Here is a 17,107-nt window from a genome sequence, read left to right as displayed (position 1 = left end):
CGAGCGCGTGGTTGCCGAGGCGACTGTTAGGCCGCGGCGCGGCCCGGACGCAGCAGAAACAGCAGAGTTGCTGCGACCGCGTTGGCGATGGCGCACGAAGGCTCGGTGAGCTTCAGCTCAGCTGGGGATGTGCCAGAGCCAGGGTCGGCCATTAAGGACAGTGTCGGGAACAGTGGGCTGGCTCTGGGCCGCCCAGTGCCCCTACTTGCTCCCGCCCACCGCGCGGGAGTTCTAGATGACCAAGGAAGCCACGTCGGTACTCGGGCAGAAAACCTACACCTGCACGGTGCCCACTCAAACGTTTTGTCACACTCAAGCCATGAGGGAAAGGGTCAGTGGGTGGTGTAGAGCCCGCGAATGGGAAGTGGATTTTGAAACAACTAATGAATGTAGTAAGTCTCTTACATGGTGGTGCGTATTTAAATGGATAAGCATTTAGAGAGAGAAGATAACAGAAAAAATCTATCTCGAGAATTTCAAGAGGAAGAAATATATTAAATAATTCAGAGCCTGCACTTGAAAGTCAAATTGTTGGCCGGGCGCGGTGGCTCAAGCCTGTAATCCCAGCACTTTGGGAGGCCGAGACGGGCGGATCACGAGGTCAGGAGATCGAGACCATCGTGGCTAACACGGTGAAACCCTGTCTCTACTAAAAAAAAAAAAAACTAGCCGGGCGAGGTGGCGGGCGCCTGTAGTCCCAGCTACTCGGGAGGCTGAGGCCGGAGAATGGCGTAAACCCCGGGGGCGGAGCTTGCAGTGAGCTGAGATCAGGCCACTGCACTCCAGCCCCGGCGACAGAGCTAGACTCCATCTCAAAAAAAAAAAGTCAAATTGTTTAAGAACCAATCAATTTTAAAATAAAGAAAACGGGGCCGGTTGCAGTGGCTCAGGCCTGTAATCCCAGCACTTTGGGAGGCTGAGGCGGGCGGATTACCTAAGGTCAGGAGTTCAAAACCAGCCAGGCCAACATGGCGAGACCCCATCTCTACTAAAATACAAAAGATTAGCTGGGTGTGGTGGCGCGGTGCCTGTAGTCCCAGCTACTCGGGAGGCTGAGGCAGGAGAATCGCTTGAACCTGGGAGGCGGAGGTTGCAGTGAGTGGAGATCGCACAGCTGCACTCTAGCCTGGGTGACAGAGACTGTCTCCAAAAAAAAAAAGAAGGAAAAGAAAAAAGAAAATGGATTTGAAGAGCCTTTGTGCAGAAATATCTCTGTCCCGTCTGGTCACCATCACGGGTGTCAGATGCAAAGCTGGGAGGGGAGGTCTAAGGAACCAACTCTCTTTATGCAGTCCAGTCAGCCCTGCTCTAGTCAAGCTTGGCCTGGGCTGTGGGCCACTCCTGGTGCTTGCCACAGGGCTCTTCTCACTGGTGGATGGGGTAATGAGACTTAAGGGATTTTGAGTTCAGTGCAAGACTTAGGAAACAGCAGATTTGGGGAGATAATGAATTTTGGGAAACAGATATGAGACAAGGTTTTAGCAGGGCAATAGGCAAAGGTTTGGGAAGATCACATTTGGAGGTGCATTTTGGAAGGAACCAGGTTCAGGGAGACTGTTGTGGGGAATTGAGGGAGCTCCCAAGAGATTGTTTGTAAACTTTTTATGCCCCTAAAGTGAGTTTTGGGGACTAGTCTTTTTTTTTTTTTTTTTAAGTGATTACAAAAGGAAACAAACTCATTGTAGAGAACTTTCAAAATAGAAAAGAGCATAGGAAGGAAACGTACTCTCTGTTATCATTTTGATGTCTTCCTTTTGTTGAACACATAGTGGTTTACATATATGAGATCATAATTGATATGTAATTTTGTATCCTTTCATTTAATATTACATCATAAACATTTGCTTTATGCCTTTGCAAATTCTTTCATTTTTTTTTTTTTTTTTTTTGAGACAGAGTCTCACTCTGTTGCCTAGGCTGGAGTGCAGTGGCCGGATCTCAGCTCACTGCAAGCTCCGCCTCCCGGGTTCACACCATTCTCCTGCCTCAGCCTCCTGAGCAGCTGGGACTATACGTGCCCGCCACCTCACCCGGCTAGTTTTTTTTTTTTTTTGTATTTTTTAGTAGAGACGGGGTTTCACAGTGTTAGCCAGGATGGTCTCGATCTGCTGACCTCGTGATCCGCCCGTCTCGGCCTCCCAAAGTGCTGGGATTACAGGCTTGAGCCACCGCGCCCGGCCTGCAAATTCTTTCTAAAGATTACCTTTAATGGCTGGGTCGGTGGCTCACGCCTGCCAGGTGAGCAGATCACTTGAGGCCAGTTCAAGACAAGCCTGGCCAACATGGTGAAACCCCATCTCTACTAAAAATAGAAAAAATATTAGCTGGGGCTTGTGGCAGGCACCTGTAATCCCAGCTACTCAGGAGGCTGAGGCAGGAGAATTGCTTGAACCTGGGAGGTGGAGGTTACAATGAGCTGAGATCTTGCCACTGCACTCCAGCCTGGGTGACAGAGCGAGACTCTGTCTCAAAAACAAAAACAAACAAACAGAAAAGATTACCTTTAATCATTGCATAATATTGCAGTATATATAGCATAGTCAATTATTCTCTTTTTAAAGACATATTTTCAATATTCTGCTATTTTAAAAATACCACAGGGAATTTGTTGGAGAATATATGTATATTGTTTAAGAACCTATATATATATATTTTTTTTTTTTTTGAGATGGAGTCTCACTCTGTCGCCCAGGCTGGAGTGCAGTGGCCGGATCTCAGCTCACTGCAAGCTCCGCCTTCCGGGTTTACGCCATTCTCCTGCCTCAGCCTCCCCAGTAGCTGGGACTACAGGCGCCTGCCACCTCGCCCGGCTAGTTTTTTGTGTTTTTTAGTAGAGACGGGGTTTCACCGTGTTAGCCAGGATGGTCTCGATCTCCTGACCTTGTGATCCGCCCGTCTCAGCCTCCCAAAGTGCTGGGATTACAGGCTTGAGCCACCGCGCCCGGCCCGGAGAATATATTTTATATTCATTTCAGAAAATGCCTTTTGGTTGTATTTATAGAACTGAAATTGCAGGGTTGAAGAAGTGAAAACATTTTTTGATGTCTTCATGCATACTGTTGCAGCATGGTGTCACACTAAACCTTTACCAATGTTGAGTATTCTTGTTTTTAAAATAATTTCTAATTTGATGAACTAGAAATCAGAATCTCAATACTATATTTATTAGTCATCTACAGTCCCTCTTTTGTGAAATGTCATGTCCTTTGCTTATCTTTGGGATCTCAAATGGTTTTTCTTCTTATAGTTTAAATTTTTATTGCAATGTAGCCCAAGCTGGACTTGAACTCCTGGGCTCAAGAAATCTCCCTGCCTCAGCCTCCCAAGCAGCTGGTACTATGGGTGTGCACCACTGTGCCTGGCCATTTTTCTTCTTCTATTTTTTATTTTATTAGTATTTATTTATTTATTTATTTGAGACAGAGTCTCGCTCTGTCACCCAGGCTGGAGTTCGACAGGATGATCTCAGCTCACTGCAAACTCTGCCTCCCGGGTTCAAGTAATTCTCATGCCTCAGCCTCCCTACTAGCTGGGATTACAGGCGCCCACCACCATACCTGGCTAATTTTTGTATTATTAGTAGAGACGGGGTTTCACCATGTTGGCTAGGCTGGTCTCGAACTCCTGACCTCAAATGATCCACCCGCCTCAGCCTCCCAAAGTGCTGGGATTACAGGCATGAACCACCGCACCCGGCCGTTTGTTAAATATGATCTTTTAATTTACTCTGGATATTTATCTTTTTTCATATTTGTTGCAAATGCCTTTGGTTGAGATGCTCTGGAGTCAGACTTGCATGTGAATGCATTCTGACTTCACTACCTCCTACTTGTGTGATACTGGGTAAATTACCATAAAATGGAGATAAGAATAGTTGATAAAAAAAAAAAAAATGTAGAGAACTTTTTAGCTCCCCTGAGGCGTGGCTGCGCTGTTCTAAGGGGGACTCCGAGCCCGGGCTATTTCTGGCGCTGGCGCGGCTCCAGGAAGGCATCCGCATTTGCGACCAGCCGTGGCCGCGGTGGAGCCTGGCCAGCCTGGCCGGGCCTCAGCGCCCAGCACCGCCGCTCCCGCCAAACCGGAGCATGCACCGCAGGCCGGAGGCCGGGTTCGCCCATCCCAGCCATCACTCTTCCACCTGCTCCTTAGAGAAGGGAAGATGAGCAAGTCGACCTCAAAGTCCAGCCAGTCCTTGGCCTCCAAGCAGAAAAAGGATGGCACTGAGAAGCGGGCCGTGGCAGGCCATGCCAGCAGTCTCCGGTGAGTCCCGGGACATCGCTGGTAGGGAGTCAGAAGGAGCCCAGCGAAATGCCAACACCTAAGAGACCTTGGGCCGACCAAAGGGAAGCAAAATCAAGGGTGCTGCTAAGACCCGGAAAACCACCACAACTCCAGGAAGGAAACCAAGGGGAAGACCCAAAAAACTAGAGAAGGAGGAAGAGAAGGGCATCTCGCAGGAGTCCTCACCAAAGGAGCAGCTTCCTTCTGGGACTGGACAGCTTTGATCCACTCCCACCCCGCCACACCCTCTACCCCCTCCCCACACCCACTATCACCACCGCCTCCTGCCACCACCCCCCATCTTCCACCTGGCCCTCACCACCACACTACACAACACACTAGCCGCTGCAGGGTCCCTATGGACTGAGTGGGGAGGACTTTTCCCCTGGCCTGTTCCTACCCCCAACCCCCGCCCACCCACTCATACATATGTGCCCTCCTGGACAAGGCTAATGTCCCACTTAGCCGCACCCTGCACCTGCTGCGTCCCCACTCCCTTGGTGGTGGGGACATTGCTCTCTGGGCTTTTGGTTTGGGGGCCACCTCTCTGCTCCTCCACTGTTCCCTCTGGCTTCCCATAGAGGGGCCTGGGAGGGCTCCCCTGGCCTTAAAAGGGGCCCAAGCCCCCATTCTGGCACACCCCACTTCACTGTCCTGGCAGCAGCAGGTGTGGCCAATGGAGGGGGGGTGCTGGCCCCTAGGATTCCCCCAGCCAAACTGTCTTTGTCACCATGTGAGGCTCACACCTTTCATCCTTCCCCACCTGCCCTAGTCCCTGCACTAGATTGGACAGCCCCCACTGGCTACAGGAAAGCAGGAGGGGTGTGAGTCCCCTACTCCCTCTTTGCAGTGGCCCCAGCCCCCTTACCCTCTGCCTGGGATCTGAGTACATATTGCAGTGAGGGAGATGCAGTCACCTATTGTCCAGGTGAGGCCCATGAGCCCTGTGGCAGCCACCTGAGGTGGGCTGTGTCTGCTCTCCCAACCCTACTTTGCTTCTACCACTTGGCCATTTCCCCCTCCTCAGATGGGGCACCAATAACAAGGAACTCACCCTTCCCACTCCCAACCCTCCTGCTCCTGCCACCCACCATGGTTCTGGTTCCATTTTTCCTTTGTTCACAAACTACCTCCAGATAGTTGTTTTGTTTTTGGTTCAATGTTCCATTCTTTGACATCCGTCATTGCTGCTGCTACCAGCGCTAAATGTTCATCCACATTACCTCCTGCTCTGCACGTGATCCCCTCCCCCAAGTTACTCTTCGTGGGGAAGAGGGGCTGGGGCATGGCAGGCTGGGTGACCGACTACTCCAGTCAGGGTCCTGCCCTTAGGATGCTGCCGCAGAGAGCAAGGGGGCCCGAATTCACCATAAAGGGTGTAGGGGCCACCTCCTTCCCCTGATCTGTCAGGGAGGGGTAGCCATTATTTGTCCCAGCCTGGGGCTCCCCCTCTGGTTTCCTATTTGCAGTTACTTGAATTAAAAAAAAAAAAAAATCCTTTTCTGGAAAACAAAATGTAGAGAAGACTCTAAATAGCACCAATAATTCCAGGACTGTTTACTGAATTGTCTTTCTCAAGTACTTTGAACACTGAAGAATTTTGAACACTTGCACTGGTATAAGGGCCATGAAGTTAAACCTTCACATTGCCTGAGTTTGCTCACTGTGTGCTCCTAAGCAAGGATGGTTAACTTCTGTCAGACTTCAGTTTCTTTCTTTTCTTTTCTCTTTTTTTTTTTTTTTTTTTTGAGACGCAGTCTCACTGTCACCAGGTTGGAGTGCTGTGGCGCAATCTGCTCGCTGCAACCTCCATCTCCCGGGTTCAAGCGATTTTCCTGCCTCAGCCTCCCCACTTCAGTTTCTTTATCTGTCAATTGTGGTTAGTGGGCTGTTAATGAAAATTATTAAGTCAAACATCTACTAAGCATCAGTCACATATGGGCTCTTCCTCAATTGGCCCTTTTCCTTCCCACTAGACAACTGGAGAAAGCTTCCTTCTAACCTACAGCTACTCTTAACGTTCCACTTCTTGGTTTCCTGCTCTGACTGCCCTGTTTTGTTTTCACAGAGGCAGGAGAGGCAGGTCCGAGACCGCGCGGTGACCCGGTCCAAGACGGAAAAAGTGCGGCCGCCCACTGTGCCAGTGCCGCAGGTGGATATTGTGCCTGGGCGGCTCAATGAGGCCGAGTGGATGGCGCTTACCGCCCTCGAGGAGGGCGAGGACGTGGTAGGGGACATCTTGGCCGACTTGCTGGCTCGAGTCATGGACTCTGCTTTCAAAGTCTACGTGACTCAGCAGGTGGGCCGGGATTCGGGTCCTTCAGACTCATTTCCTCCCTCTCCGGCCCCTCCTTGCCAACCTGAGACCCTCTCTCGCCTCGCCTCCGCAGTGTATTCCATTCACCATCAGCCAGGCCCGGGAGGCCATGCTGCAGATCACGGAGTGGCGCTTCCTGGCCCGGGACGAGGGAGAATCTGCAGTGGCTGAGGACCCCACGTGGGGTGAGGACGAGGAACCTTCGGCATGCACGACAGACTCCTGGGCTCAGGGTTCAGTGCCCGTGCTGCACGCGCCCACCTCGGAGGGCCTGGAGAACTTCCAAGGCGAAGTACACTCCTCAGGAACCTCTCCGGTCTCCTCTGCCCCTACTCCTGCTCTCCTCTTTCCGACATCTCACTGTCCGAGTGCATTTCCCCAGGACCCTGGGGGCGTGGACCAGATCCCTTTAGGAAGGTCGTGGATGGGTCGAGGCTCCCAGGAGCAGATGGAATCTTGGGAGCCTTCTCCGGAGCTGAAAGTCACCTCGGCCCCTCCTCCTACGTCAGAGCTGTTTCAGGAGGCAGGGCCAGGAGGTCCTGTAGAGGAAGCGGACGGCCAGTGTAGAGGCCTCTCCTCGGCCGGGTCCTTGAGCGCGAGCTTCCAACTGTCGGTGGAGGAGGTGCCTGCGGAGGATGCCGACCCTTCTCTGGAGCGGTACCTGGTGGCCAGCTCCCAGGCCTTAACCGAGAGAGGACAGCCCCTGGGTTTCCATTTGTCATTGGAGGACCTCTACTGTTGCATGCCCCAACTGGACACGGCTGGGGATCGGCTGGAACTCAGGTCGGAGGGGGTGCCCGGCATCGCCTCGGGCGTGTGGGAGTCCTGCCCCTCTGTGGGCGGCGCCACCCGCCCCTCCGCGTCCTCCCAGCAGCAGCTGGACGGATCCTCAGCTGTGCGGCTGAGCGCCCAGGACCACAGGATGCGCCGCAAGGCGGCCGTGAAGCGCCTGGACCCTGCGCGGCTCCCGTGCCACTGGGTGTGCCCTGTGGCTGAGGTCCTGGTCCCAGACTTTCAAACACGCCCCTTGGAAGCCTACCGAGGACGCCAGCGGGGCGAGAAGACCAAGGCCCGGGCCGAACTCCAAGCCTTCGGCCCCAGCACCTGTGTCTCCCCGGCAGCGTTCTTCCCTCTCCGGCCAGGCGTTCAAAGTGCCTTGGACTCGGGCCCCGCACTCCACTTCCCCACTTTAAATTTAGGCCTATCGTCGCCATCCTTCAGGTCAAAGCTGCCACTCCCCGACTCCAGGATCCGCTTCCTCACCACACACCCAGTGCTCCCTGATGCGGCCCGCAGCCTTAGCCCCAAGCTGTGGCCCAGTGCCAGGTGGCCCAGCGGTTGGGAGGGGGAGGCCGAGTTGCTGGGCGAGCTGTGGGCTGGCCGGACCCGTGTGCCTCCACAGGGTCTGGAGCTGGCAGACAGGGAGGGCCAGGATCCTGGCAGGTGGCCTCGAACCACACCCCGGGTTCTTGAAGCCACTTCCCAGGTGATGTGGAAGCCGCTGTTGCTGCCAGAAGCCCTGAAGCTGGCCCCTGGTGTGAGCATGTGGAACCGGAGTACCCAGGTGTTGTTCAGCTCTGGTGTGCCTGAACAAGAGGACAAAGAAGGTAGCACCTTTCCTCCCGTTGAGCAACACCCCATCCAGACAGGTGCCCCAAAGCCCCAGGTGACCATAGCACAGCTAATGAAGAACTCAACCCCCAAAGTGTGGTCACACTCCTCTAAGCCCGCTGCCTCACTCTGATCCCTTAGCCTCTGGCAGTGTTAACAGGCCCCTCCCTCTGCTTGCCAGAAATAAACACCTGAGTTGCCTTAGTCTGATGTCTCTTGTCAGTTTCTTCCAAGGGTGTCCACCCTCTCACTGAACTCCAAGGGGAGCAGTTATCCTGCAGGCCTAGAAGAAGATAGAACCAGGGTTCAGGAAATAATCCTCTCGCCACCCTTAGGAGACCCTGCTTTAGGGCCAAAACTGACCCATTGCAGAGGCATTGTAGAGAAACCCCCGTCCTCCAAAGGAGTACACATAAGGGCTGCCAGCGGGTCTGGCTCTGTAGAGAGAACTTCGGGTCTCCTTTCAGTAGGGGAGGAAGGAGATGGCCCTGCATAAGCAAGGAGTGATTCGAGATATGAAGAACTTGATTTCTTGCTTCCCCAGTCCCTGGAGCTTGGTCACTTCACCTTAGACTGCAAATCCAAATTTCGCTTTTGGAGTTAAGGAGGAACTCTCACATTCAAACAGTATATTGAACAAACTCAAGAGTCAGTGCCTCCTTAAATTTTATCTCAGGCTCTACACCTGCCTCGTTGCTAGTCTCCACTCTGCCCAGATTTATCCTGCACCCACTTCCTCCTACAGCATTTCCCCAGCAGGCCCAGGAAGTTTCTGCTATGTTGCTGTGGCCTGCACTCAGCATCCTAGTCTGGGGTGCTGGCTCTGTCTTCCTTATTCTGGTCCTCCTGCTTCAACTATGTGTGCAGCTCTGGCAGAAGTCTCATCCCTGGGACCTCCAGCACTGCTCCACAGATCTGACTGGGAAAACAGCCATAGTGACTGGGGCCAACAGTGGTGAGTGCTCCTGCCACCCTGAATCCTCACTGTGGTCCTCAGCCTACAACTCTCACAGGGAAGGCAAGGAGAAGCGTCCACTATCAACACCCTTGTTCCTCCCCTAGAGTGTCCCTTATTCACTGTAGTCACCACCCAGCCAAAGCTGTCCTCCCACAGGCATCAGGAAGGTTGTATCCCAGGACCTAGCTCAGTGTGGGGCCCAGGTGGTCCTTACCTGTCAGAGCAGGGAACGTGGACAGCAAGCCCTAGCTGAGATCCAAGCAGCCTCAAACAGTAACGGCCTCCTGCTTGGCGAGGTGGACCTCAGCTCCATGACCTCTATTCGGAGCTTTGCCTGGAGGCTTCTACAGGAGAATCCTGAGATACATCTGCTGGTAAACAATGCTGGAGTCAGTGGTATGTGCCTTGGCTTGCTTCTCCAAACACGTTTCTGCAGCCTCCTTTCTAGCTCAGGAACCCTAAAACAGGTATCCTCAAAGCCTAACGTACGCAATCTCACCAGAACACTCTAATCCATACCCTCCCCTAAAAAGCCAACGTTGAGTTATAGCCTTAAACTTCATTGCCCCCATCTTTGCATGTACGTGCCCCTGTGGCATTTCTGCTGAAGGTAATATGTCCCTCCCAGACCTTGTCTCCCTCAAGGTGTTCCCTTTATCACTCAATGCCAGTGTTTTCATTTCCTCCCAGGATTCCCCAAGACACTTACCCCAGACCTGGATCTCACCTTTGTCACTAACTATGTTGGGCCCTTTCTGCTCACAAATCTACTCCAAGGTAAGGAAGGATGGGCACCTTCTGTGCTGCCCCTCTTCCCTGTACCCCTGGCATTCTAGTGAGGTCTCCCAGGACCACTTCTTGCCTCTTGGCACCCAACTGCTTGCTGAGTGGTGACCCAACACACGTTTTGTGAGGTCTCCCAGGACCACTTCTTGCCTCTTGGCACCCAACTGCTTGCTGAGTGGTGACCCAACACACGTTTTGTGTCACACATCAGGGAGGCCCAGCTGGCACAAGCCAGTATTAGAAGGCTGGTAGAAGAATCATTCAGCCCAAAATATAATCAGCAAGGGGATATGAGATCCCAGATCTCCTTCTCCCATCCCCTAGTTCCAGCCAGACCAGTAGAGTCCGTTTTTGCAACGAAGGGTTCTTGAGGGGGATACTAGGCACCAGAAACAGAGAAAGCAAGAAGACCCAGTTTATTTTCTCAGGGTCAGCCAGAGGTGTAGGCCATACAGGTGATACAGTTGATACATTACTGCCTTGGGCCTAAGTCCTTTGAAGAGGCCCTTTCTGATTGAGAAAGTTTGGCTCCTCCAGGGAAAGTTCGGGGAGTGGGTGGCAGGCACATTCTCCTGGATGTTTTCTCTTAGATTGTATAATAGCCCCTTTATTATTTTTGTTTGTTTTTTTAAAAAATTACTCATCTCCTTGCAATGTGATAGCCTCTTTAAAAGAAAAGCATTTTTTTCGGGGGAGGGTCAGGTAATACATATCCAAAGTACAAAATTGAAAGTGTACAAAAGGATATAGAGAGGTTTTTGTTTGTTTGTTTTTGTTTTAACTATTTTTCTCTTCTTGTACATCAACCACCTGTTCCCCCACTGAGAGGCAACTCAGGGTCTCACGTATCCTTTAGTGGTCAACTAAATTAATCCCAACTGGAAAGTGAACAAAGGCAAAATTCTATGCACCTGCAAGTATGATTGTTTTTGTCCCTTTCCACAAATTGTAACATGTCATGACACTATCTGCATCTTGCTTAGTGACAGTTTCTTAAACTTCTTTCCTGTCTCCTCTTCTCTAATCTATTATCCCCACTGCCACATCTAGTAATCACTTTTCATCATGACACTTTCTTGCTTAAAATCCTTTGAAGGTACCCCTCTCCTTTGTAGGATGAACTCTAAGCCCCTCCTCTATACTTAGAAGGCCCTGTGCTAGGCCGGGCGTGGTGGCTCATGCCTGTAATCCCAGCACTTTGAGAGGCTGAGGTGGGCTAATCACCTGAGGTCGGGAGTTCGAGACCAGCCTGACCAACATGGAGAAACCCCATCTCTAGTAAAAATACAAAATTAGCCGAGCATGGTGGTGCATGCCTGTAATCCCAGCTACTTGGGAGGCTGAGGCAGGATAATTGCTTGAACCCGGGAGGAGGAGGTTTCAGTGAGCTGAGACTGCGCCATTGCACTCCAGCTTGGGCAACAAGAGTGAAACTCTGTCTCAAAAAAAAGAAAAAACCCTCCACTGGCTGAGAGGCCTTGCCTTTTGTCCTTCCTTAACCCACCTCCTAGTCTCCAGCCAGGCAATCTGCAGCTCTTGGACCATGGTCTGTTTTTTTTTTCACCCTCTCGCTGTGTTTTTGCACATATGGTTCTTTCTATCTGGAATATCCTTTCTCATCATGTTGGCCTGGCTAACTTCAGTTCACCTGCCAAGATGCAGCACAGATATCACCTCTGCTGTGGATCTTTCCACAACCTTCACCTCCCCCAGTCACCCCCATTTATGGGGCTCCATCAGCCCCCTTGGGCATATCTCTGTGACTGCACTGATGTTGCTCTGTGAGGATCAGTCTCTCCAACTGAGCAGAGTGCTTTTGGTCTCTGTGTCACTGTCTGCAAATTTAAAGTCCATTGTCTTCTTTAAGAATAATTTTCTTTCCAGCAAATTTTGGCTCAATACCACCTGCTCAGTTTTTCATTTGTAATTTGTAATTTTTAAATTTTATTTTGTATTAATTTTTTTTTCCTGGGGAGACAAGGTGCAGGTGTTGAAAGCAGCCCATGCAGCAGCCTGGCCTCCTGCTGAGTGATTCTTAATTTCAATGTAAGCCTCGAAATAATTTTAGCATTTTAAAAACAATACTGTAAACTGATATGTGACAACTATATTTTATACTTTATATAATCCAGCCTTTTTTTTTTTTTTTGAGAAGGAGTTTTGCTCTTGTTTCCCAGGCTGGAGTGCAGTGGTACGATTTTGGCTCACTGCAACCTCCACCTCCTGGGTTCAAGTAATTCTCCTGCCTCACTGTCCCAATGAGCTGGGATTATAGGCGTCCAACACCACGCCCAGCTAATTTTTTGTATTTTTGCTAGAGACGGGGTTTCGCCACGTTGGGCAGGCTGACCTCAGGTGATCCACCCGCCTTGGCCTCTCAAAGTGCTGGGATTACAGGCATGAGCCACCACACCCGGCCAATCCAGATTTTTTTTGTATACTTACTGATATGGTTTGGCTCTGTGTCCCCACCCAAATCTCATCTTGAACTGTAATCCCCACATGTGGAGGGAGGGACCTGGTGGGAAGTGATTGGATCATGGGGGCAGTTTCCCCCATGCTATTCTTGTGATGTTGAGAGAGATCTCACAAGATCTGATGGTTTTAAAAATGGCAATTTTCCCCTGCCTGCTCTCTGTCTCACCTGCGACCATGTAAGACATGCCTTGCTTCCCCTTTGTCTTCCGCCATGATTATAAGTTTCCTGAGATCTCCCCAGCCATGCAGAGTTGTGAGTCAATTAAACCTTTTTTGTTTATAAGTTACCCAGTCTCGGGTAGCATCTTAATGGTGGTGTGAGAACAGACTAAAACACTTATGTACTATTTTAAACATTTTTTTAAGATTTAACTTTAAGGCTGTAATTTTGTTTTTGTTTTTGTTTTTTAATATTAAACTTGTCAATAGTTTTCCAGTGATGGCCTTCCCTAGCTTTGTTTCTTTAAAAATATTTTCTCAAGTATCTCTGCACACATATTTCTTTTCCCCCAAACCTAGCACCCTTATGTCCTTAGCACCTAGCTTAGTGTCTGCCATATTCCAGGTGCCTAATGAACATTTGTGGGATGGATAAATGAAGGAATTAATGTATAAATACATGAAAGCAACTTTCACAGTGTTTCCAGCTTCTCCTTCCCCTTCTTAGCCATCAGTGAAATAAAACATATAAATTAGGATCAATTAAGTTGGCTCCAACTAGCAAGTACAAGAAAAGCAAGGCAAAACTCTAAACACTAATATGAAAGAAGAAAAAGATCATTAGGAAGGCAGCTAATAATGAAAATGAGGTCCCAGCTAACATTAAGCTCTCCTATGCCTAGCCCAGATTTCTGGATGGGGGCCCTACTGCCCCTTCTTAGAGAGCCCTGCTCTTCTATCTTCTGGAGAAGCAGGTTGGGGAGTGAGCATGGGAGTTTACTCTAGAACTTGGATTGAAGGAGTATGCTCCCTCTCATCTCTACCCAGGGGCCCTACAACTGGCAGAGTCAGCCCCAGTGGTGAATGTGTCTTCCGTTCAGCATGCACATGGGTACATTGATGAGGGGCACCTGACAGGCTGGAGGCCCTTCGACCTTTAACCAAAACTATGACTGCAGCAAACTGCTATTGACTTCATTCACTGGAAAGCTTGCCCAGAGACTTCCAGGAACAGGTAACTGCCTCTGACACCCCTTACTCCACTCCCAGCACCACCTCCCAACCTTTCGCATCTCCTCCCAACATGTCCTGGCCATAAGGTACTCCCAATGTGCCCCCAAACCAGCATTTTATTCCACTCCAACTATCATCTGTGTACCCTCTATTTCTCTCAATCCTGTATTCACATCATTTCAACCTCTTCCCATTCTTTCATCTCCCACAGTATTTCTTTCCTGCTGGTGTTTTCAATACCAGCATCGTCCATCGTGTTCCTCCTACAGTTAACCCAACCTATCCTTCCTTACTGGCTTGGATACCATTAAGGTAAGCTATGGAGCACCAGTGTCCCCTGCACCATCCTCAAGTCGCTGGTCAACACTACCCAACAGACTTGGAAGGACCCTTCCCTCATTTGCACGCTGCTGAACTACACTTAACCCCTTTTTTTTATTTTTTATTTTTATTATTTTTTTTGAGACGGAGTCTCACTCTGTCGCCCAGGCTGGAGTGCAGTGGCCAGATCTCAGCTCACTGCAAGCTCCACCTTCCAGGTTCACGCCATTCTCCTGCCTCAGCCTCCCGAGTAGCTGGGATTACAGACACCTACCACCATGCCCAGCTAATTTTGTGTGTGTGTGTGTGTTTTTAGTAGAGATGGGGTTTCACTGTGTTAGCCAGGATGGTCTCGATCTCCTGACCTCGTGATCTGCCCACCTCGGCCTCCCAAAGTGCTGGGATTACAGGCTTGAGCCACCGCGCCAGGCCCCACTTAACCCCTTTTATCGGTCATCCTCCTCTCTCTTCACTTTGCACTCTCCTTGTGTCTTACCTTCTTAGGAATGACTGTGAATGCTGTGGAGCCTGGTGTTGTATACATGGGGCTTATGAGGCATTTCTCTCGGCCGTACTGCTTCCTCTTCTGGCTTGTCAGCTTCTTCATGAAGGTGGGTGGGGGAAAGAACTGATTTGGCCTAGAGGAATGGGGCAGGGCTCAACTTCTCAGTGTGTCCCAGCAGGCCAAAGTTTGCCTGGCATGACTTCTTTTTTGCTCCTCCCTCCCAACAGGATCTCAAATAAGGTGTAATCCCAGTCCTTTACTTGAGCTTGGCAGAGGAGCAGGATAGTATTTCTGGAAAATATTTCAGCAGTTCCTGTGTGATAACTCTTCCCATTAAAGCCTGTCAGGATCCTCATGTTGCCCAGAGCCTCTGTAATGCCTCAGTTCGACTGACAAGCCTAGTCAAGATGGACTGACCCTCTGTGACCTCTGCCCTAACTTGCCACCCTTCCTCTAACTTCCAGCACTTACTCTGATTATGCCCTTTGTTTGCTGGCTTCTAGGACCAATCACTGTCCAGTATAATGACCACTTCCTCTGCCTGTTGGCTTAGTGATGACTTGAGAGCCAAGAATAGTCAGGGGCCAGCTACGATGGCTCACACCTGTAATCCCAATGCTTTGGGAGGCCGAGGCGGGCAGATTGCTTGAGCTCAGGAGTTCATGACCAGCCTGAGCAATTTGGTGAAACCCCATCTCTATGAAAAAATACAAAAATTAGCTGAGCAGAGTGATGTGTTCCTGTGGTCCCAGTTACTCAGGAGAGTAAGGTGGGAGGATTGCATTGAGACCGGGAGGTCGAGGCTGCAGTGAGCCATGATGGCGCCACTGCACTCCAGCCTGGGTGACAGAGCAAGACCCTGTCTCAAAAAGAAAAAAAAAAAAAGAATAATTGGCACAGTTTAATCTTCCACTTTACTGCCAGTTCACTGGTGGAAGTATTCATCCTTCAGGCACTAGGATCTCCCAACCTACCGAGTGTCATGGCGGGTTGTGGTGACTTGAAGTAAAACTCCTTCCAGTGAGCGTTAGGGGTACCAGTAAGAAGGGAAACTTTCATTTGTACCTCTTGATTCCCAGACCTGTGCTTCTTGCCTATGGGGAAGACAGCCCCACACAGTGACCTCTGGATTAAGCCATATGCCACATCCTATAGCACAGCACCCCAAACTCATAGGGTGTTGTCTGCCAGCTAGTATTATACTGAGCCTGCTCTGGGTGATCCAGTTAATTTAGGGAGTATGAGTCCATTGCTCCTTTTCTGGGATCCTTGTTCATGTATATAAATTTTAGAATCAGCTCCTTGAATTTCTCACACACACACACACACACACACACACACACACACATACCCTGTTGGGGATTGCATTGAATCTATAGATCTACTTGGGAGGATTGACATTTTTATGAGATTGAGTCTTCCTAACCGTGGACAAGGTTGACTCATATCTATTTAAATCTTCTTAATACCTGTATAAAACTTTAAATAATTTTATCTACAAAGATCTTGCACAGAAGTTTTACTGCATTTATATTCAGGCACTCTCATTTTTATGCTATTATAAATGATATTTTAAAATGTGTATATCTGTTGATAGCTGTGTGAAACCTCAGTTCTTAGTTTAAAAGAATTTAAACACGGGACACACAGCAAAAGAAGTGCAGCATAGACTATTTATTGCAAAAGAAAAATAATATTTTGAAAGGCAGGTGCAGAACAGGCAGTATACCGAGAGAGGGAGAGAATTCAGGGCAGGCTGCTTATAAGGATGAGACAGCAAAGACTGGCACTAGTGAGACTCCCTTTATGGAAGTCTGACATGATTATTCATGAGGTGGCAAGAGGTGTTACTAGTAAGCATGTTCTGGGTGGTCCTCTGGGTGTGGATGCTCAGTAGCTGTATATGCTTGTTCATATGTACATGTCTCATTAGCATCTTCAATATCCTGGAGTGTGCTTTTTACTAATAAAATGAGCAACGGGTCAGTTTGAGGACAGGTAAAATCAAACTGCACATGCTGTCTACAGGGGAAATGCCCTACTGAGGATAGCTTTGCTTGAACGAGCTCAGTTACAATGCATATGCTGAGGTTTATTGTGTTGATTGTACAGTCACCACTATTGCTGCCTTGACTACTTGGTCACTTCCTTGACTACCTCTCCTGCCTCATATTGATCTTACATCAAACAACTTTATGAAGTTATCTAATTCTAATAAGTTATCCATAGATTCTCTTGGTTTTTCTACATGGAAAATCACATCATCCAGGAATAATCACAGTTTTATTTCTTCCTTTGTAACTATTCTAACTTATATTTCTTTTTCTAGAAAACCATAATAGATTTTCTAGTATTGAAACAACCTTACATTTCTGGAATAAACCCAGCTTTGTAATAGTGTTACCTTTTTTATGCATTGCTAAACAGAATGCTCTCTCTCTTTTTTTTTTTTTAAGAACTTTTTACTATGTTCATAAAGGAGATTGGCCCAAATAAATAAAATAAAAATAAATAAATAAAAATAAATAAAATAAAAATAAAAAATAATAAAGGAGATTGGCCTGTATTTTTCCTTATTTATGTTGAAATTGCCTGGTTATGGCCGGGCGTGGTGGCTCAAGCCTGTAATCTCAGCACTTTGGGAGGCCCAGACGGGCGGATCACAAGGTCAGGAGAT

The 17,107-nt window shown here is 49.2% G+C and overlaps 1 protein-coding gene and 1 pseudogene across 1 annotated transcript; both read left to right on the top strand.

Moving 5' to 3' along the window:
* Positions 1 to 18: 18 nt before the first annotated feature.
* C15H2orf81 (chromosome 15 C2orf81 homolog) lies at positions 19 to 8,414 on the top strand. Its single transcript, XM_023188018.2, has 3 exons — positions 19 to 105; positions 6,350 to 6,580; positions 6,672 to 8,414. The coding sequence occupies exons 1-3, from the start codon at positions 88 to 90 to the stop codon at positions 8,340 to 8,342; spliced, it is 1,920 nt and encodes a 639-aa protein (XP_023043786.2). The 5' UTR covers positions 19 to 87; the 3' UTR covers positions 8,343 to 8,414.
* Positions 4,087 to 4,505, top strand: LOC111523422 (annotated as a pseudogene).
* Positions 8,415 to 17,107: the final 8,693 nt, after the last annotated feature.

Source organism: Piliocolobus tephrosceles, chromosome 15, assembly GCF_002776525.5.
Source record: "Piliocolobus tephrosceles isolate RC106 chromosome 15, ASM277652v3, whole genome shotgun sequence".
NCBI lineage: Eukaryota > Metazoa > Chordata > Mammalia > Primates > Cercopithecidae > Piliocolobus > Piliocolobus tephrosceles.
The sequence above is the reverse complement of the archived record's forward strand: the minus strand, read 5'-3'. Positions and strand labels throughout refer to the sequence as shown.